Genomic DNA, 21,106 nt, shown 5'->3' on the forward strand with positions numbered 1-21,106 from the left:
GGTTTCAAGAGCCAGTGAGTAGATGCAATTGACATCAGCTTAGTCAAACTCCCAATCTACCTCCAAACCTTGATGCAATATAATTTAAATACAGACTACATATTGGCAAGTCCTCCAGCTCTTAATTTTGTGCTTAGCAGAAGGGATGAAATTCTAGATCCAATGTAAATCAATAAGAGTCTTGCTATTTTATTCATTTTGGCCAGGATCACTGGATGGTGGGCATTTTGGACCTGGTCCTACTGTATTTATAGCAAGTCCCCCCAATTTCATGGCATTTGCATGCAGGTTTGGGCTTGTTCATGTAGTAACTGCTGTTTAGATTTCATTCAGGTCTGAAAGCCAGATTCAAGTATCTAGACCACTTAAAGTTGGATGGGTCAGTTTAAGTCATGGGGAAGAAATGAAGCAGATGCAAGAGGTATAAATATAAGTGTCCATATTGGTTTATTGTCCCTTGTATGCAAGAAATTTGTGTACAACTTACACAGCTTTAAAAATGTAACATGGTTAAAAAAAAAAAAAAGCACATTCTTAGAAAATTATGCTAATAGAAAAAACATGGGGAGGGAAGCAAAAGAGATCTTCAATTCAGTGTGCAAACATCTTATAAAAAATAGAAATACTAACGCTACAAGTAGCATTTCTGATAAATTATTTAAATAGCGTATCTATACAATTGTGATTAACTATTCCTATGGCAATGAGAAAATAATTTATATCACAAGCAATTGTATACAAGATAGAAAAAAAAAAAAAAAACACATTAGAAACAGTATTTAACATTTTTCTTCAAATGCCATTTCCTTACTGGGAATATATTTTTCTGCAAAGATAGGTTTTTTTGATTATGTACAGCATTTAGGTTTTTTTTAGTACTACAGTAGCTTTAAAGTTTGCTATACATTTAAACTTTGCTTGATCCAAAAAGATTTAAAAAAAAAAAAAAACCACACAAAATAGTCATACAACAATGAGGTAATATTTGTACATAAGAGTTTCACCTTGTTCATGTCTCTTCCTTTTTGGAAAGATTAAAAAAGTTTTTAAAAAAATATATATATAGGTATAATCATTCTGCCCTTTACACCCAGAACACAGTCTTCCATTAACATACCTCAAGCCCTTCCCTCACTTACAAGGGATTCCCAAAAATCCCATGTAAGATGTGAAGCATTCCTACTTCTGCATTTGCACACCGCTAGTTGGAATGTGTGGTCTGCAATTTAAGAAATGGAGCTTCTTTGTATGGTTACAGATTGTAGCCATTTGTGCTCCTGGTCTGCAACCTCCTCCTCAGGGCAGGGATTCTGTTCTGTCTGGCACACTGACCAGTGGTCAAGCACCATGTACATTTAACGGCACTAGATAAAAGGATGCTTTCCCCTCTCAGGCAGTAGACAGAGAGAAAGGAACTAAACACCACTAAAAGCAGGTGTTGTTTCTTAAAGCAGCAGAATGGTAGGCTGCCATACTACCACCTACTACTGGGGGCAAAGGAAGGGGTAGAGGCAGGGATGTAAAAAGTGCAGATTGAAAACAACATTCTATCCCCACCTGTTAGTCTACTTGAAACCCACATCCTTTGTGGGAAAGTTGCTCTTTGTAGCCAATACATTTCCATTTCCACCATCTTCTCCAATACCCCCCCCCAAAAAAAACAAAAAAAGAGACACTAAACACCACAACTCTAAACTTAAAAAAAAAAAAAAAAAAAAAATCTAGGTTCAGTATAGAACAGAGTTAATAAATAATCTGTATTTACAATCGTAAGGTCATGAAGACTAGTAACAATGATTATGTGGATAGTCTTGACGCATTATGTTCCTGCTTTATCAATAGTTTAAAAGGTAAAATAAATATTTTACATTTTTAAAATGTTTCATCTACAGGCCCCCTCTGCCAAAAGTGAGGAAGTTTATTAAAAATGTCAGTATCTTTCTCTCTTTAGAGAAGGAATGTTCTCATTTAATTACTACTATCATTTTGTGCCTTCTTAACCATAAAAGTTATTGAAAAACAAACAAACACACACACACCACCACCAGATGTGTATACCTTGGCGGCCAGCACAAATGCCAATTGAGATGGGTGGTGCTTTCTGGCACCTTTATATTCTTGTTACAACTGGACCAAAAATTAAAAAAAAAAAATAAAAAAATCATGCAATGTCATGTAGATATTATTACCTTTTCATCAGATTCCAATAGGGAATCCCAATTCACCACACTGGTGTGATCCAGCGTGCCCATTTTCATTTCCCCAGCCCCCATTTCTTCAATGGAAAGAAAAACAAAACCAAAACAAACAAACAAAAAACACTCCACTAAATTAAACAACTTGTTTTATACTGTACAAATTAGCTAGCCAATACAGCTAGTTTACAACATAAGATCAAGGAAAATATTTTTCACCTGAAAAAACAAACACACATTTAGGACAAAATATGTAACAGACCCTCCAAGTTACCTGGATGTAAACCCTAGGGAGCACTGCCCTGCTCCCCTAAAAAGGGGACAATTTTTGAAGAGGGAAGAGTCCACCCTCCCGCCCCATATCCCTTCCCTCGCTACAAGGAAAGGTTTTTATTTTAAAAAGTAGTCCAAAGCACATCCAAATGATGTTCTTCTTATGAAAATGCTACTCCATGGGACCTCCAGTTAGAGAGGCAGTGACACTGCACTGTGATGAACACCAAAACAAATGTCTTCCTCCAGGAAGTACACACTTCAGTAGGAAAGACATTTCTCATTTATGAAAAATGACACTTATTTCCTTCCATGTCAGCAGAGATCAAATACTGTGCTTGCTTTCACTTGCTTTCGCTCAAAAGCGCTCGAGGCAGGTCATGTGTTTTGAGTCCACATTTATGTAGGTAGAAGAAAAAAGGAAGAACATATGGTCCCAGGGTTCATAAAGATTAAATGGTTTCAGAAGGTGCAATACCAGCATTTTAAAAATAGTCTTTAAGGCAACAGCCTTGCTATTACGGATCTGTGGAGAAAAAGAAGATTAGACTCCATTAAGATATTTTGATATTGCTAATCAAATAACTACCAGTTAAATCTATAAAACAAAGTCTGTTCCTTTTGATAGTCATGCTTTTGAAATGGCAAAAGAAAGAGTTCAAATAATAAAATGTAGGGCTATATTTTCAGGTGTGTATGCACACAGTCCTGATTCAGAGGAGCTGTGTACATATTATGGACAGTGCTTTCATGTGCTCATAGGTACCATTTTACTCAAGTCAAGATTCTGCATTTCACATTGCAGTTTAATATGCAGGTGAGAAATTGGCCTATTGTGTGTTTTAAGAAATATTTGTATCCACAATTACGGGCAGTTATTAGGTATTCTCTTAAAACATCATATCCTGCAATGGCAAAGGCTTTTAACATTTCTCTTTAAAGGAAGCTAAAAAAAAAAAAAAAAATAATATCCCATAAAACCAAAACTACATAGAGTTTACTAAATGGATGCTTTCTAACTCCCATTTATCAAGACCCCAGAGTATAATGAGATCTTGAATATATTAAAATCAAACCCCCAAGTTCAAGTAACATTTAAAATTTTCTTCAAAATTTGAGAATTACCTGGGCGGTGGGAAATGTTAATCTTTTCAGTATATTTAAGATGTTATGCCAACAAGATCTTATTCTTACCTCTGCATTCATATTTGAGATCTGAGAAGAACACCATTTCTTGTGAAAAGACAAATAATCCTAACCGACCACCAGCATAAGTTTTGTCGTAGATTGGTCCTGAATCAGCCATGATTTTCTTCCCTTCATACATTACAACTCTGCAAAGGGCATTAACAAAAGAAAAAAAAAATAAAATTCATGTCAATTGTGGTAAGACTTATTCTAAAGATGGCAAATTTAACTAAATGACAGAAAACAAAACCCGCCACCACCACAAACACTTTTCCCTCATTTCAAATATTAGAACGATACTTACCTAATGTAGCCAGTCTTTGGTCTATGGCTGAGACGCCATCTGTAGGCAGTAAAATCTTTCCAGCCTATGTGACGAGGGTCATGCCACAAGGTTCGCACCTATCAAATAAGAATAAGAATAAGACTAAATTATTCCGAGACATTTGAATCTTTAGGCAGTATTTTGACACCAAGAGCCAGAGGCCTTAAAATATAGTCGTCATACACCTCTACACTCTGAAACTGGAGTCTCTTGAAACCCACTTTATTTAAATAAAATTAAATGAGAACCTTTCTAGGATTGGAATAAATTCCACTTAAGTTGTATGTATAACTGAATCTCTCAACCTGGCTGTCAGAAAGAATGAACTCCCTTTTTGCTTAGGGCCCCTTACTACCAGACAAGCCAGAGCACATGCTTCATGTTATCCCTTAACTTATTTCCTCTTGCATTCAGCGAGTTCTAAAATTGCATTTTTTTTTTTAAAGCTAAAAAGAGATCCTTCCTATGCTGCTCATGTACATTTTTCACATACATGTCTGTGTATATTTTAAAGAATTGCCATGCTTGACCTTAGGTATGGGAGAGACTTAACCAAAAGTGCAGTTCTTACCTGTCCAGTAGTGTTTCCTGTGTGCCACAGTGCATTACGCAGGTGCTCTCCTGGACCTGTGGTAGAATTCACTACTTTGATAGAAAGACCAGAGTATCCCTGAGCTTTGGTTGGTGTTGAGTCCCAGTAGGACTGGGTGATTTGCTTCCACATCACTACGTAGAAACGGCTGCTTGACTGATAACCAAATACAAAACCAGCATAGTCATCATCCCTCTCCGTGTTGATGAAGAACGTGCCACTGAAATCTACAGCATTGAATTCATCAAAACCTGGGTGAAAAATTAAAAGGAAAGCAAGTTTGAGCTTGTTTGTTAGCTTTATACTGGTCCTAGATGCTTAGAGGAGTTACCAATTTGGGAAAGGATCTAAAAAAACCCTCTACTTACCCACTGCAAGACCAGGATCACAGTTGACCGTCTGAACCAGTTCTTTACCCTGGTGACGAACAACCCAGTTGGGATCATTTTGGGATGTTCCCTTGGGATCAAGGGGAACCATCTGAAATCGTCGGAAATCAGTTTCACTGATATCAACATTTTCTGGACAAATGTCATCAATATCTGGCACATTATCTTGGTCAAAGTCATCTTTACAAGCATCGCCACGACCATCACCTACAGAAAGGTTTAATAATTACATTAAAATCTGAAAAAAAATAAGTATTGGCATAAATTTGAGGAAGAAACAAAAATTAACAAGTCTTGCAATGACAAGACCACAAAGTCTCATTTGCAAACATTTGGCTGTGACAGGTATAACCACAAGGCAGAATTAATTTAAGCAGCCTACAAGAGGCAAGGATTTCTTAGGGCAGTATCTTTTATTGGACTGCCATAGGAATTAACTATTGATTTAGCCAAGAAGCCTAATAGGTCTTTAAAACACAATGTTGTCATATCACAAGAAAGATTCTGGCTACTGTACTGTGTGCTAATCTTCTTTTCTTCATCCTTATATAATTTTTGCAGTTAGAAGTTTTTCTAGGAAGATTTTATGCTAAAATTCACAGGAGTGAAATAACATTAAAACAACATGTATATGCGCTCTCTTTAAAGGAAGAATAAGTCAAGAATGCAGATGTTACTTACAGCAATTTTTAAAAAATAATCTATGCATTTTAGACAAGCTATTTGGGCATTTACTATTTGATATTGCACTGGATATCTTACCATCAGAGTCCACCTGGTCTGGGTTGGCAACCAATCTGCAGTTATCTTTGTCATCAGGGATACCATCATTATCATCATCATGGTCACAGGCATCACCTTTACCATCCTTGTCATGGTCAGCTTGATTGGCATTAGGTACATAGGGGCAGTTATCAAGGTTATTTTGATGGCCATCTTCATCTATGTCCTGATTGCTGTCGCATTTATCTCCTATGCGGTCAGAGTCTGTGTCTGCCTGATGGGGAAGAAGGGCGGAAACAGAAGAACTTGAGGAACAATTTTTTTTTTTGTTTTTTTGTTTTTGTTTTTTTTTAGAAAAAGAGAAAAGATACACACTCCACTTCTTCCACCATGTGAGGATGACAACAAGAATGAGACAAATAGGACTTGAAGGCTAGAATGAATTAGGATTTCTATACACTTGGAGAACAAGGACTGTGGCAGGAATGGGGAGCAGTAAGGTGTTAAGAATTATGATGATTCCTTAGTTAGTATAAGAGCCTTTACCTTGTTTTAAGCCACTTCTCTTAGAACTGCCTCTAGCTTAATTAATTATCTGAATTTTTGGTAGCAGAATGTGGGCTCCAATCCCTCCCACATGAGTACAGTTACCAATGAGCTGTTTCTGTTGCTAGTCTGTGCTACTTTACCATCCTTTATTCCTTCTGAACTGTAGAGATCTCACTTCTCTTCCCCTCCCTTTCATGCCTACAGACTTCTAGATCCTCAAAGCACCATGCGTGATCAAGGCTATTAGTATCTAGCCATTTAAATACTCCTGTATTAAGATCAAGCCTATCAAAACATTGTTTTATAGCTTTTGTTTCATGTCCATGTTCTTAATTATAGAAAGAACATGCCATCTGTACATCTGCTAAGTAGTACTGAAAGGAGTCAGCTATTCCCTTAATGGGAAGCTAAAAGAGTTATTCTTCTCCTGTGTGAAGTTTGTATACAGCTTAGCATCTAGTTTCTGTATTATGGTCAAAGGGTCTCTAGGTTTTTCCTTCCTTTTTTTGGCCCCAAAGGCTGCCTCAAGAATTAGTCAAATGGTTTGTGAACTCCTCTCGCGGTGCTGTAGGCACTTCATGCATCTTCTGAACAGCGATTGGTTCTTGAGGAAGGTTTCCCCCTACATCCTCAGAATGTTTACAGGTCAATAGTTGTACATTTGGTGGTGGTGGTGGGGACCCATGAAAGCTGTAGTGGGGGTGGGGAGAAAGATTGTAAAATGTATCACTTAGCCACTTTGTCTCATCTGAAAAGCACTGGGAAGGAGTCAAACTTGTACCTTGACACAAGTCATTTTATAAGCTTGATTCAAATCTTCACATGCAATAGTACATTTACCCTACAGGTGGTCTTACACTGGATTCCATAGATTTGCAGCAACTGTTCTGACTACAAGTATTCCAGTTATGTCCCTGAAGCTATTAATTTTACTGCCTATTAACAGAACTTCAGGCTTCACTTGCTGCTGCCTTTGAAATATTTAAGCACCAGCAAATACAGTGGAACGGTCTTCCCCCATTCCATCTTATGATCAATACAAAGACAAAATCTTTATAAGTGTTAGAATATGCATTTTCTAAAAAGATGCAAAAGAACAACAGGCATCCAGACAAAGTATTGCCTTTGCCGATTTGGCAAAGAGCAATGTTGCCTTTAAAGCCACTATAACCTTTGTCCTTAAGAAAGCAGCTTGTATTTATACAAAGCAAAATGCAGATGTGCTATTTGACTCCCCAGTACTGTCTACGCTCTACACCTCTTTTGCTAGCACACACCATGATTGTCAATACCTGAAATATATTATTTGTATAAGCTCAGGCAGAGAAGTCCGCCACTGCTTTCTATTTTTCCTCTCCACTCTAAGGAGTTTGGATGCAAAATGTTTAACTTCAGTCCATGTCTTATTTGTAAGTTTAGATTTTCCTGGTTATTCTTACCTAGAATATCTATCTATCTGTATGACCATACTTCACACTGTCCTGTGTGATCAACAAGAGAATGTACACACTATTTAGAGAACTGTTACCCTTGTTAATTTCATGTTGTTCTCTCAGGACTTGCTGCAATGTATAAGTTTCAAGTCCCAGGAGTCTCCTGCTGGAAGTGCTCCAGAGACTCAGTTTGTGCAAAATGCCTAAAAAAAGAAGATTTCCACTACTCTGCTTTTCAAAGAATAGCTCATAGCTGCATAAACTCAGTGAGGTGTTATTGTTTGCTATGTGTCACTATAGTAGTGAACACTCAAATATTGTATTTTGCTATAATTATTATTTTTAGATGCTGGAGTATTAAAGCCTACCTGGTCTGGATTGTGTTCCATAGGACAGTTGTCACACTGATCTCCAACACCATCCAAATCTGTATCTCTCTGGTCTACATTGTAGACATATTGACAGTTGTCCCCTTCATTTAGAATGCCTAGACAGCAAATAAAAGCATGTATAAAATGTAAGTGGCATTAGATGACCATAAGCGCAATAAGCTTGCTGTTGAAAAGTAAAAAATTATGATAAAAAAAGTCACAATATTTCTGCCCTGCATAATAATTAAGAGATCCCCATTACAGCCCTGGGATAAAAAAAACCAAACCAAACCCCCGCAATAAACAAACCAAGCCCCTACAAACACAGGACTTCATTACTTATTCCCCACCCAGTGGTGCAAGATAAGGACACAAGACTATCTACTTCAGGAACAGGTCCAAAAACTTTGAACTAAAAATAGTGGGAGGGTGGAAGTTTCAGTAAATTAAAGAGAGTCTCTTACCATCTCCATCGATATCCACAGCGCATGCATCACCTTCACCATTGTTATCAGTGTCTGTCTGATCAGGGTTGTGGTTGTAGGGGCAATTGTCACAACGGTCACCAACATCATCCCTATCATAGTCATATTGCTGTGGGTTGTAAATAAATGGGCAATTGTCCTGCAGAAGGAGAGAGGCATGACACCACTATTAATAGGACTTCTTGTGAGGAGATTTATGTGCAAGTTGAAAGAAAATGCCAAAGAATTCAGTGGTTGAACCTACTACTTCACCTGACAAAAACACAGTTACAAGTTCTCACACACACACACACACACACACACCCCTTCCCCCTCCCAAAAAACAACCCCACCCCCCACTTATACGTTTCAGGTTACAATGGCATCTGGGAGGGAAGTAGTGGAGTAACGGGGGAAAAAAACAAAAACAAAAAAACCCACAAACAAACAATAATAATTAAAAAAAATCAAAATCACATATCCTATTTCACACCGAAATTAGTCAAACTTTTTTTGTTTGCATTTGTTTCCATTACATTCAGCACTGATGCAAATAAATTAAGTGATCAAGTTTGCAATTTCAGTTTGAAACTATTTGTTAGCATATCCTTTTGAACTGAGAACTGTAAAAGCAGGAGAAGGAAAGTTATATGTCTCAAAATATCCTGTGGAGCTCCTGTTAAAAACTTATGGTCAGATGCTAGGAGTTGGCTATTCCACTGGGGAGAGATAGTGAGGTGGAGACAGTAAGCTGCTATGAAAAAGGCATTGAATGCTGCTTGGTACCTTACCCTATCATCTGGGATGTTATCATTATCATCATCATTGTCACAGGCATCGCCAATTCCATCTTTATCGTAGTCTTCTTGGCCAGAGTTGGGAAGGTTGGGACAATTATCCTAGGAAGAAGGTGCAAAAGGTATAATTAATACATTTTTTGTTAGAAAAGTGGTTTTTCATCCCAATGTTCACTGTCATCTTGTTACAATGAACCTAGTTCTTTAATTAAGAAGAAGTGTAGTTAAGATTTTTAAAATAATTTAGGAGCCAGAGTGAAAGTCATTTTTTAAAGCAGGTCTTGGTGCTTGTGAGAAAAAGGTCTTTCCCTGTATTTCCATTGCTATACCAATGGAGTAGGGAAGGGGAGGAACTAAAAGCTTTTCTTCATGAATTTTTAAGGATGGCCAAGAATAAGCTCTTCCTAGCAACTTGCATGTGCCACTTTATGGCTATTGGAGAATTAACAATTCCTTTATGTTGCAGGGATGACTCAACCAAGTAGCATAATAGTAGGTTTGTTGTTTAATTTTGGCATTAAAGCACTGTTGCAGCATTGTCAGGAGATCCCAAAGTTGGGAATGTGCTTTTAGTTGCCCTGTAGATAACAAAAAACAAAAAAATTTAAATACTTGTAATTAGCCATGGTCTCATAAGAGTTTGCCATTTAGCAAATGAGACCTGCTTTGGTCTCATAAGAGTTTGCCATTTAGCACATTCCTTAGTTATGTACTACTGAAAGAATACATAGGGAAATTTACTAACTTTTTTGCAGTGGTACGTGGCATTGGCAACACAGACAAGGTTCTCATTTGGCCAGCCATCCAAGTCAGTATCTTCCCCACAGATAATGCCGTTGCCAGCATAGCCAGGTTTACATTCACAGCGGTACATTGGGTCACTGAAGTGGCCAAGATAATTGCACTTGGCATTCTTGTTGCAGGTGTGAGTTCCGTCTGTGCATGGATTACGTGGTTTACAGACCTAGAAGACCACATACAAGAGTAAAATCAGCTGCAAAAAAAAAGAGTCTCTCACTATCCCCTGTACATACCAACAAGGCAAAAAACACGCAAAACAAAAACACCAAAACAACACCACCACCACCACAAACCCCCCCCCCCCCCCACTTATGGCAATTTTATCCTGAAGCTGTTAGAAGCCAGGAGGAATCACGCAGGTCTTGCTGCCACTACCCAACCCCCATATTAAATTACTACTAAGACTGCAACTGTACATTTTTCTTGGTTGAACATTTAGTCTTCAAGGGAACCAGGCACCTACAGCATTAAATATTTACACTGTAAGTACTTCTTCATTTAGACCTCCCAAGTTTGTGACAGCTTTTCATAACTTAAGATGGAGGCACTGCTTAAAAAAACAAAAAAAAAACAGAAAACCACCACAAAAAACAAACAAACAACACCCAAAACAAAACCCTATACCATTCACTTGCTCTTATATGCATTTATTAGTCCATCTCTTTTCAGATGAGGTTTTAAGTTTCTCAAACTGAAGGCTGGCTAAAAAGCTTACTTTTTGCCCTTCCTGGACACGTTAAGCCTTTTTGGAAGTTGCTTTGGACTACAGAAGGCAGTTCTTAGGTTTGTTAAAACCAGGAAGAGTTCCCATTTGCCATACCTGCTTGTTAGCTGTAGCATCCTCAATACTGCGGCCAAAAGGCTGTGTTCCAGTAAAACGTGGTGGGCAAGGCAAGCAGTTGTATCCAGGTTCAGTGTTCTCACACCTGTGTACTCCATTGAAGACAAAACAGACATCAGGAACCTCTTGACACTGCAGAGTGAGAGATTAGGATAGAGGGAGATGTTACAGGATTTGTTTGTTGGTTTTTTAATGCAGATACTCTTAAAAAGGTTTCCAAGTTGTAGCCTTTTTACCTCATCAATATCTTTACAATGAACACCATCTCCATGGTAACCAGTGGGGCAGGCACCACACTTCCAGGAGCCATCAGGAGAGCTGGTACATGTAGTTCCCATAAAGCAGGGATTAGACAAACATCCATCTGAAACAAGATTAGAAAAAAAAAAAAAGTGTTAAAACATCAAACATTAAGTTAACAGCATATATGCAATTCTAGGATCTGTGTTTCTCAGAGGTTTATGGCAGTATTTTACAATGATAAAAAACAAAAAACTACACACAAAAAACTCACCCAAACAACAACCCCCCCCCGCCTTGGAGGCAACTTCATTTAATCAGTAAAGCTGAAATTCTATATGCAAACTGATACTAGGTTGCCAAATTAAGAAGAGCCACTGACTACCATTTGCATTTCTCAGCTACGTGCAGGAGTCAATCAGCAGCAAAGATCTGAGAATTGGGACTCCTTTAGATCTGATCCTTGTTTTACTAATGACTTTCTAGGGCAGTGATGTTTAACTGAATTTGGCCAGAGGGAAAAATCCAAATAATGCCATTGAAATCAATGCAACTGAAAGCAGATTTACACTTCTTCCGTTTTCCACAGTGTAGGCCTCAGAAGACTGTAATTTTTACTCTTCTAGCCTCAAGGCATTGTGCAGTAAAGCAGTACTAGCATACAGGTTTTTATATTTTTACTCACCAATTGGACAGTCCTGTTTGTTGCATACCCGAGTCCCTGTGGGTTCACCTACACAATCCTTCCCGCCATACTGGGGCTCAGGGTTATTGCAAAGACGACTGTGTTTTTGAAGGCCTCCTCCACATGTGACTGTACAGGCATCCCACGGAGACCAGGGTCCCCAGTTTCCATTTACTATGGGAGGGAGGAAGGGGAGGATAGAGAGAAGAGGAAAACAAAAAACACCTCTTTAACATCCAGAGAACTGACTGTTTAAAATAAATGAGTCAGAAAGTTAAAGTGCCAGCTTCTAACCCCTCTGTAACTAGGTTCTGATACATCCATGTAAGATGCCATAAGTGGCATCCTGCCACTGGAAGAATGTAGGCTAGAGAGTGGTCAGCCTCAAGTAGGCAACTGAAAAAGGTCACATCTTAAGTATTACCAAAAACAAAAATATTTAAGGCAAATCAAAAAAAAAAAAAAAAACTTATTATTTTTACTTAGCCGTCATCCTTTAAATCCACTGCTGTCAGGAACAGGTTGCACTTCTAGCTAAAACCATAAGCCTTTCATGCCAAGTTATTTCATGGCCTTCATTTGAATGTACCTACTTGGACAAGGATCTTTCTGGCAGGATTTGGTTTCTCTTGCTTCACCTGCACAAGGTTTGCCATTCAACTGTGGAACTGGAGAGTTGCAGAGACGGATTCTAGTGATCATGCCCATGCCACAAGTAACAGAACAAGATGACCAGGGTGACCAGTGGCTCCAACCACCATCCTGTTTAACTAAATAGGAGACATACGTTTCAACAGGCACAACATTGTTAGCTCCTTCTGACATATTTCCTAGGACACTTTTGGTACTATAAATCAATTCTAATATTAAGAAGAGTGCAGGTTTGTTACGGTACAGAAAGAAAGGAAGAAAGGTCTTGCAAGATGCTGCATTTAATTCAGTTCATAATGAGTAAGTAAACATTCTGTTTTCTCCACCTTCTGCCTGACCCTCAATATTTCAATTCTTATACCATTTCTAAGTAGCTTGGTATATCAACCCAACTTGTTAGTGTAATAGACTACAGAACCCAAAGGCTAACACAGGTTAAGTTTGTTTTAATATAGAAAGTCTTTGACTCTTAAAACACTTACATCTCTTATCACACTCCTGGAGGTGGCAGGTCCGAGTCTGTACAGAGGAACCTTCACAGCGGTTATTGAGACTATCACAAGAGCGGCCCCTCTGCTGAATCCCATTTCCACAGGTCACAGAGCATGAAGTCCACTCAGACCAAGGAGACCAACCGTCATCTGCATAGTCGCTAGCTGGAAAGGAGCACATTTGTATTTAAAAAAACTTGAAGAAACTGATACTTACGTTATTTCCATCACCCCCTTTAAGATGCTTAAAAAACAAGTTGTATAAGAACTTTCTAAGTTCAGATCCAAGTCAAGCAGTAGCTGCAGTATTTCAAAATTAAATGCCCTTATAAAACTTTCCCTCTATTTTTGGGTTTGGCATTTTTTTTGTTTGTTTGGTTTTTTTAAATATAAACAGATACATTAGTGTTATTCTTTGTTCACAGTTCAGTTACTGTGAATGTGTTTGGGACCCAGACAATAGAGTTGTGGGTGTTTTATCATTAGAATCTTTTTATAAATTTATAAGAACTGTATTATGCATCAAGAAGAGAGATCTCATCAGGAAAACCAATTTAAAAAAGTACCTTTTTTTTTTTTTTTTTTAAGGAGATTTTTTTAGTTTCAGAATGCTCCAGTTTTAGTACCGAGTTCAGACTAGATTTAAGATTTTTCTCCCCAGTGGCATATACTGCAAATCCACTTGTGTAGATGCACCCTTAATGGCAGTCCATCCAAAAGAACATGAAAATAGGCTAATGCACGTGTGTTATGTACATTAAAGTGTCGTAATACACGTGCTTGTAAATCCACATGAAAGTAGGCTAAATACACCTTTTCCAGTACCTCACAATGGGAGGTACTAGATTTAAATGCACATTACCTAAAGCACATCAATGAACATAGACGCACCCCAAGAGACATTCAGAGATAGCTTGCTGCATGTATAAACATTCAACCCAAATCACTTTTTTGATTAAAGACAGGCTAGGTATAGAATTTACTGAATGTCTGGAGTGTCCTCATGTTTCTAGGAGAACACAGAGGTAATAACTTTGAGAAAATGGCTATTAGAATTTAGTAGAGCAAGATTCTGAACTACAGCCTATTTAGAAGAGGCCAGCATAATCACTTGAGAGAGAGTCTCAGTCAACAGTTAATCATGAGCAGTGTAAGGCTAATGGTACTTCTGTGGTATTATCCTATAACTGGATTATAGTATCTAGAATAATTTTTAGAACAGTAGATCTAGTAAAAAAATGGGACTAATGGAATACATTATATAGAAGTACTTACGCCAGCATCGTGGACAGCACTCTCCATCAGGAACAGTGGCATTGGAACAAGGCATGAGAGGACATGACACTTTCCGGCATATGGTGGCAGAGTTCTACAAATAAGAATTAAGCAAAAAAATATATAACTGGGAATTCTGGGTTTTTTAGCTGAAGAATGCAAGAGAATCATGGCAACACTTAAAAAAAAATTTAATGTTAAATATAGTACATGGCTTTTTGTGGCTTAGAGCTAATACAGTAAAAGTATTTGTTCAGTCACTTGTAACAGTTTTCTCCCCAAGTTATTCTTCAATTATTTTTTCAGTCAAGGGTGAAAGTGTTGTGGCTTTGTATAAAGTTAACCAAGGGAAAAACTGCCAAAATGTACAAGTCAAACTTTATGGTAAAGTCAGACTTTAAAGAGAGAATGAACAAAGACTTTGGAGGTTTCTTGGTTGTTTGTTTATCTGAATTTAAACTTAGTTATATGGGTAAAAGATAAAAGCAAGCTTAGTGGACTTGGCTCAACCCCCCCACCCAAACAATCTATAAGTTATACTTTGATGGCCTTGATCTTTGAGCCAAGAGACAGAACAAGAACATATACCTCATCTGAATGAGAACCAAAGTGCAGTGTTCATTTTTGAATGTTTTGTTTTTTTAAAAAAGGACAATAGCAACAGCTGGGTCACAGGAATAGCCTGGCTATTTTCAAGTACAGCAATTCCTACATGTAGAAGGGTGGGAAGGATTATAATACCACTAACAGGATACAAGTTGGAAGCTTGTAAAGATCTACAAAACAAAAAAACACCCTCTTCTTATTCAGTATAGATCCTTGCCCAAAGCCAAGTACTGCATAGCTACAAATACATATCCATATACTTTTAAATACTTAGCTTGTGCTTTCCAAATTGTAGAAGACTCTTGATGTGGTAGATTTGTACCCCAAAATATAATTTTAAGCCAAGTGTATAAATAAGATTGAGGAAGATCATACAAGGAGCTTGAGAGACAAGTGTGAAAAATTACATTTAGGATATCTTACAACACTCCACTGGAACAGGGCATGAAACTAGCAGTTAAGCATATGACATAGGAACTTTGCAGGCCTCAAAAAAAGTCAAACTGAATGCAATTCAGTTTGGGTTTTTTTGAGTCAGACTTTTCTTTCAATACATCTAGTTTTCTTGCAAATGGAAAAGGTACTTGCCTATTAAGTCAGAAAACGGTGCATTTTGGAGGACAGAATCTGGAACCAGAGTATTTAAGGAAGGAAGCATGGTAGCTGCTATAAAGTTGGTTTTGTGTAAATATACAGGCGTTTCCCAGATTACTAAAATAGATATGGTAGTGTACCACTTCATCAGTTTGCTATATTAGCATACTCCATCTCTAAAAATGTGTCTTTAGAATCAGCATATGAAAGCCACATTTATAGCACAAGCAAATACAGATGAAGATGAAGTGAGTCTATTTTGGATTAGGATTTACTTTAACACAATGAGTGTCATTTAGGCAGATGTTGCCAATGCCAAAGCATACTGAGACTATGAATTTTAAGAGTCTTTACCTGGCAAGTACATTCAGTGCAGCTGTCAATAGTCCACTCTTCTTTATTTTTGTGCAGAATTCCATTGTGAATGCACACTCCAGGAGTGATCTGGGCTACTTTGGCAATGAATTCATTTTCTTCTGTCTTAATGAAAGAAAAGAGACAGAGACTAGGGACAGAAGTTACACATAGGGCAAATTTACACTAAATGTCTGCTGCAGAATTGACTAATTAGCCCTGCAATAACATCTCATATCTGCATGTGCAGTGTTATTAGACAAGGGTAAACTAATCAACTCTGCAGCAGTAAAAGCAAGTAATATCCTGCTCTGGCAGGAGTTTTTTTCCCCCCCCTTCACAGCAACACATGTTTAGCTGGAGGGGCTGGCTGGGGCATACATGCAATTCAGGTGTTGGGACTGCCTACTAGCCAACCCTGCACTAGAGCACCGTTGTGCCACAGCCAACCCTTCTGCAGCATGTTGAGCTGGGCTGGAGCAGCCCCAGGCTGACTTCCTGGGCCCCCTGCCAGCCAGAGCTGCTCCAGCTCTGCTCAACATGCTGTGCTCCCAGGCATGCACGTAAATGTGGCACCCATGAAGCAATAAACGCTTTTGCTTTGACTTGTACTGGTTTATGGGCACATGATGTGCAGTTAAGTGTTTGTAAACCAGTTCAAATCTGTAAACAAAAGGAGTTCAGTGCACACAGACTGGCTTTCAAGAGTGTCTGAAACTGGTTTAACTGGTTGGATGGATGTGAACTGATTTAGGTTAAAATCTGTTTATTGAACTTCTGTCCCAGATCTCCTCTTTCAGGGTAACTCACAGTTCTTAAGCATCCCAGGATGCTTTGCACTTTCCTGGTGAACCCCTCCCCACTTCCTTGCAAGGTGGGTGGGCAAGCCTTTGCCCAAGCTCTCTGCTCCAGCCAAGCAGGGAGGCATGCTCTAGCACCCCCTAGCTTCTGGCCTGGGCCACTGCAGGCAGGCAGCTACATTTCCTGAATCAAAAGTGAATCTGTTCACTTGCTTATCAGGTCAATCTATGGAGCTTAGACTAACTTGCAAAGATTGAACTGATTTGGCCTTGGGCTTTTTGACTACCTGTACTTGGCCTAGGGGTGCTTTCTGTGCTAAGTTTTACTCTCAGCTTCATTAGATGTGTTGGTGGGGAAGAGAGGAGGGAGGAGGAGAAGAAAGAGATTGACTGACTTATAAGGTTCAAATGAACAAATTTCACTTCAAAACCACTCCCAGAAAGTAGGGTTTAGTAATGCAGTTGGCACTTACCACTTTGCGCACTCTGTCTTGAAGAGTTGTAACCATGGACCGTAATCCTTGCAATTCCACAAACATATTTGTGAGTTCATCACAGGAAAAGCCACAGATGGCCTGGATGTCCTTGGTTTTGTGGCCAATATAGTTGGTACGTATAGCTGGACTGGAGCCGTTGATTGGATTGTCCAATGTAATGATAGCACTAGTGGCTAAAATAATAATAATAAAAAAATTTAAAACAACAACCACCCAACACACACACAAAAGATAGAGGGGCATTTTCACCGTCTGTATTGGAAGGATGCCTACCACTCGCTAACACAACTGTGTCTCCAGGAAATAATTTTTCTTTTTAAAATGCAGTTCTGGTTTGCATTTCAACCTACGTTTAAAATTCTAGTCTCGGATCATCTTGCTATCATACCGAGGGATCCTATTCTCAGTAGGGCATAGATTCAAACAGTTGTATACTTACAACTTGAACAACCTTTATTCCTCAGGATGGCTTCCAGGGTTGTTCCAAAGACAAAACGCACATTCTGCAGTGCTCCCTGTGTGGAGAAGAATTATGGCTTTAAAAAAACCCCACTCCTTTCTGTAAAGAGATGTGCATGTTTGAGGAAAGCAGCAATTATGTCAACATTTTGCTTGTAGTTATCAGACATTAGTAAATTAGTTGGAAGTTAACCAGAAATAGACATAAGCCATATTTCTGGGAGAAAAAAAGCCCCAGAGTCAGGAAACAAAAAACAAAAACAAACAAAAAAAAACAACAAACAACTCCCTGGACAAATTATGTCCTCTTCTCCTTTCTTATATATTTCTGGGGTTTGAGCATTCATATACTTAAATTGGTTAGCTGGCGATGTATTTTTTTCAGAAGCTTCAAGCCCTAGATTTGCCTTAGGAGACTGACCTCTAAGAGACCTTAGCATGTAAGCATTCAAGTAGATTTAGAAACTGTTAGTGGACAACTTATTACACAAGCTATAAGTGGCTGCACGCCTTCCATTCTCTTTGGCAGGCTTCTGTACGAGTCAAAGTTGGTTGCATAGCTATTATGCTTTTAAGAAATCCCCTTTTGGGGAGGAGGAACATGCTGATGACTGACACATGGCAGAAGAAATCTTACCTGGAAGTTGTCATTGACTCCCCCCTTGGCAACACGGAGCCTGGCACTGGTGGCCAGGTCCCTGGTGAAAATATTCTGAATGGGAATGTCCAGCTCAGCATTCTCCATCTTCTCACACCCTACATAGAGCTGGGCACGGTCCTCCTGCACAAACAGGGTGATATTCTTCCAGTGCCCATCAGCCAGCATGACATCCTCCACTGACACAACCTGCTGCTTGCCATCGCCAGATAGGCTCAGGTCCAGGGTGTCTGCCTTGCCATTGGATACCAGGTTGAAGACATGGCCAGAGCCATCCTTGCGCTCCACAGCCAGCAGTGCGCCACGGCTCTTCTTGGGCTGCCGGAGATTGGCCAACAGAATAAAGCCCTTCTCAGCATAGATGGCATCCAGCAGGTCTTGGAACTTGTCATCAGAGACAGCAGGAATGCGGCTGGCATCCTCGATGCGGTAGGCAGGGCTTGAGATCTCAGCTCCCTTCACCAGATACACCCCTAGTGCCCGGCGCCCAGGTGCCTTACGAGTGATGCCAATGAGCTCAAAGAGGTCAAACACGCTATTATCATCTCCCCCGGACTCTGCAGAGAAACCAGGGCAAATGCCATAAGTAAGGTGCCAACCAGCTGTTTAACCCTTGGGCAGCGGGAAGAATCCGAGGCAACTGAACGCTGCAAAGCCAGCACAGTCCCATGACATACAATGTATCAGCAAAATGGGGGGGGGGGGGACGGAAAAAAACCCCCCCAAAAAACCGAGCAGTGGGCATTGCAAAAAGAGAACCTTAAGTTCAGTCCATCATGGGAATGGGTGAGGGGGAAGCAGAGGGCAGGAATAACACTGGATTTCAGTCCCACAAATGAGCTATCGTGCCAAGGGGGCTTTTAGGGGTGCTGGTAGCACAGGAATGTCACTGAACATTGATTAATGCATGGAGGACAGTGCAGTACCTCAGCGGGCTCTAACAGAGGGAAGTGCCCAGAGTGCCCACACCTGTCAGAGCCTGTTCTAGACTGCAAGAGATCTCCCGCATCTGGCACAGCCATCCCAACAGCTACAGAGACTCGCTTTGTAGAATTCCCTACAGCCAGCGCTGGGAAATCAGGCACCATAGGGATGGGACAAGCCTGACAGATCGTTTGCTTTAAGCTACCTCCTCAGCTACATCCCCACCCCCTAAATGATGTGGGAAGGTGGATAAGCCACAAGCTACTTTGAAGGTCATGAAGGCTCATTACTTTTTTTGTCTGAAGAAGACAAGTTCTGGGAAGTTGGGGTTTTGCTGTTCCCAATTTGGATATTCCTCAGGTTAAACATTTTTGCGGTCAAGAGATTTCCTTTCATCCCTTCAAAGCCAGCAGCAGAGATCTCAGAAAGCTTGTTAAAAAAGACAGAAGTCCCTGCCTGCTACTATCCACTAAATAAGTGCCAGATGCAGAATCATGCCAGTGCTCTTACCCGCAATCCGGTTGGCCTCACAGATGCCCACCGCGAGAAGGAGCACGAGTCCGCTGGACACCCCCATGGCAGAGCGCAGGGTCTCCAACCCACCTTGGAGAGAGCAGAAAGGGAAGAGTCACGGGGCCGTCCGTCCTCACACTGGAGAAGGGGGCAGGTGCGGAGGGCGCACGGGACGCGCGCAAAATACACTGGAAAGCTCCGAGCCGTCCAGGTAGGGGATGCCCAACAGCACCCGCGTACACAGCACACGTACGGGCTGACATCCTTCCCCTCTTTGCCTCGATTTTCTCGCCTCAGGAACGACCCGGGCGGGAGGCTGCTGAGCACTCACCTTCACACGGGAGAAAGAAGAGGCGACGAGATCACCGCAGCTCCCGCCTGCCCGCTCGCCGCCGCGGTACTGCCGGCTCCCGGCGCCGCGCTGGCCTTTAAGGGGTCGCTCGCATTCCTGAGGGCCCCGCGGGCCAATCAGCGGCGGGCGGGCAGGAAACGGGCCGGGCCGGGCCGGGCCGAGGTGACCTCACGGCGCGGGAGCCGCGGGGCGCGCCAGCAGCACCGGACACCCCGGGAAAGGCAGTGGGGGGCGGGCCGGGGCCGCTCGCCCGCCCACAGGAGGATGCTACCGGCCCGTCTCGGCCGAGGCTGCCCTGCGCCTCGGCCAGCGGGCTCCCGCCCGGGGCGCCGAGCACGGCTGAGGCGGGGCAGCCCCCAGCCCGCGCCCGCCTGGCGGGATCCCCGCGCCCTGCTGCAGGCCGCCGCCGGGGGGCGCCCCGAGAGCTCGCATCGGCTTCGCGCTGCGCCGCTCAGGCTCGGCTCGGCTCAGCCCGGCCCGGCTGGGGGGGAGCGGGTGTTTTTCCCTTCGGGTCCCGCCCGCCGCCGTCCTCCCAGGCTCGCTGCAAGCCCCGCCGTGGTCCCCGCGCCCGGGGCGGCTGTGAGGGCTGTGCTCGGGCTGCTAGCTCACCCCGGCCCGTCCCGGCCCGTCCCGTCCCGTCGCGTCGCGTCCCCCCGCGGGCTGCGGCCGCCCGGGTGAGTGGGGGGCGCCTCAGTCATGCTGTCTCCTGCCCACAGGCGCGGGGCGGCGGCTTCCCCCCGAGGTGCTCCGCGCTGAAGGGCACCTGCCCTGCCACAGCCCCCAGCCGGAGCCGCTGGCACCAGGGCCAGACACCCCTCAGGGAGCACGCTGGAGGGACACCAAGGCACGAAGGGCTAGGATCCAGAGTGACCTACACCTCTGGCCCTCAAGTGTTTGGTACCAGGACCCACCCCTGGCCAGTCCTGACCCAGTGCCCCCCACTTCTGGCCCGCTGCCCCCCACCTCCAGGCCCCAGCTGCCCTGACTGCCAGCCTGCAAGGGAAGAGCCCAGGTCTCCCACGTTTTTTCTCCTTCAAAGGAGAATCCATTTGTCAAGTTTGTGACC

The 21,106-nt window shown here is 41.7% G+C and overlaps 2 protein-coding genes across 2 annotated transcripts in view; one reads left to right on the forward strand and one right to left on the reverse strand.

Annotated features, from left to right (window-relative positions):
* Positions 1–424: 424 nt before the first annotated feature.
* THBS1 (thrombospondin 1) lies at positions 425–20,183 on the reverse strand. The gene is made up of 22 exons (XM_090033476.1): positions 20,020–20,183; positions 19,686–19,778; positions 18,231–18,808; positions 17,574–17,649; positions 17,111–17,307; positions 15,838–15,963; positions 14,284–14,377; positions 13,000–13,173; positions 12,460–12,636; positions 11,867–12,040; positions 11,178–11,305; positions 10,921–11,073; positions 10,045–10,263; positions 9,294–9,401; positions 8,503–8,662; positions 8,036–8,154; positions 5,725–5,959; positions 4,942–5,169; positions 4,553–4,824; positions 3,961–4,058; positions 3,663–3,802; positions 425–2,994 (listed from the first exon to the last, which is right to left on the reverse strand). Exons 2-22 carry the CDS (start codon positions 19,750–19,752, stop codon positions 2,987–2,989), a joined length of 3,531 nt encoding a protein of 1,176 aa, XP_089889602.1. The 5' UTR covers positions 19,753–19,778; positions 20,020–20,183; the 3' UTR covers positions 425–2,986.
* LOC149871918 (uncharacterized) overlaps positions 19,907–21,106 on the forward strand; it is a 101,493-nt gene continuing 100,293 nt past the window's right edge. The window contains exons 1-2 of the mRNA XM_090034649.1: positions 19,907–19,937; positions 20,122–20,714. Of these exons, the coding sequence (XP_089890775.1) occupies positions 19,907–19,937; positions 20,122–20,714 (624 nt within the window). The remainder of the gene's footprint in view (positions 19,938–20,121; positions 20,715–21,106) is intronic.

This window comes from Crocodylus siamensis, chromosome 2 (genome assembly GCF_052110815.1).
Source record: "Crocodylus siamensis isolate JL-2025a chromosome 2, ASM5211081v1, whole genome shotgun sequence".
NCBI lineage: Eukaryota > Metazoa > Chordata > Crocodylia > Crocodylidae > Crocodylus > Crocodylus siamensis.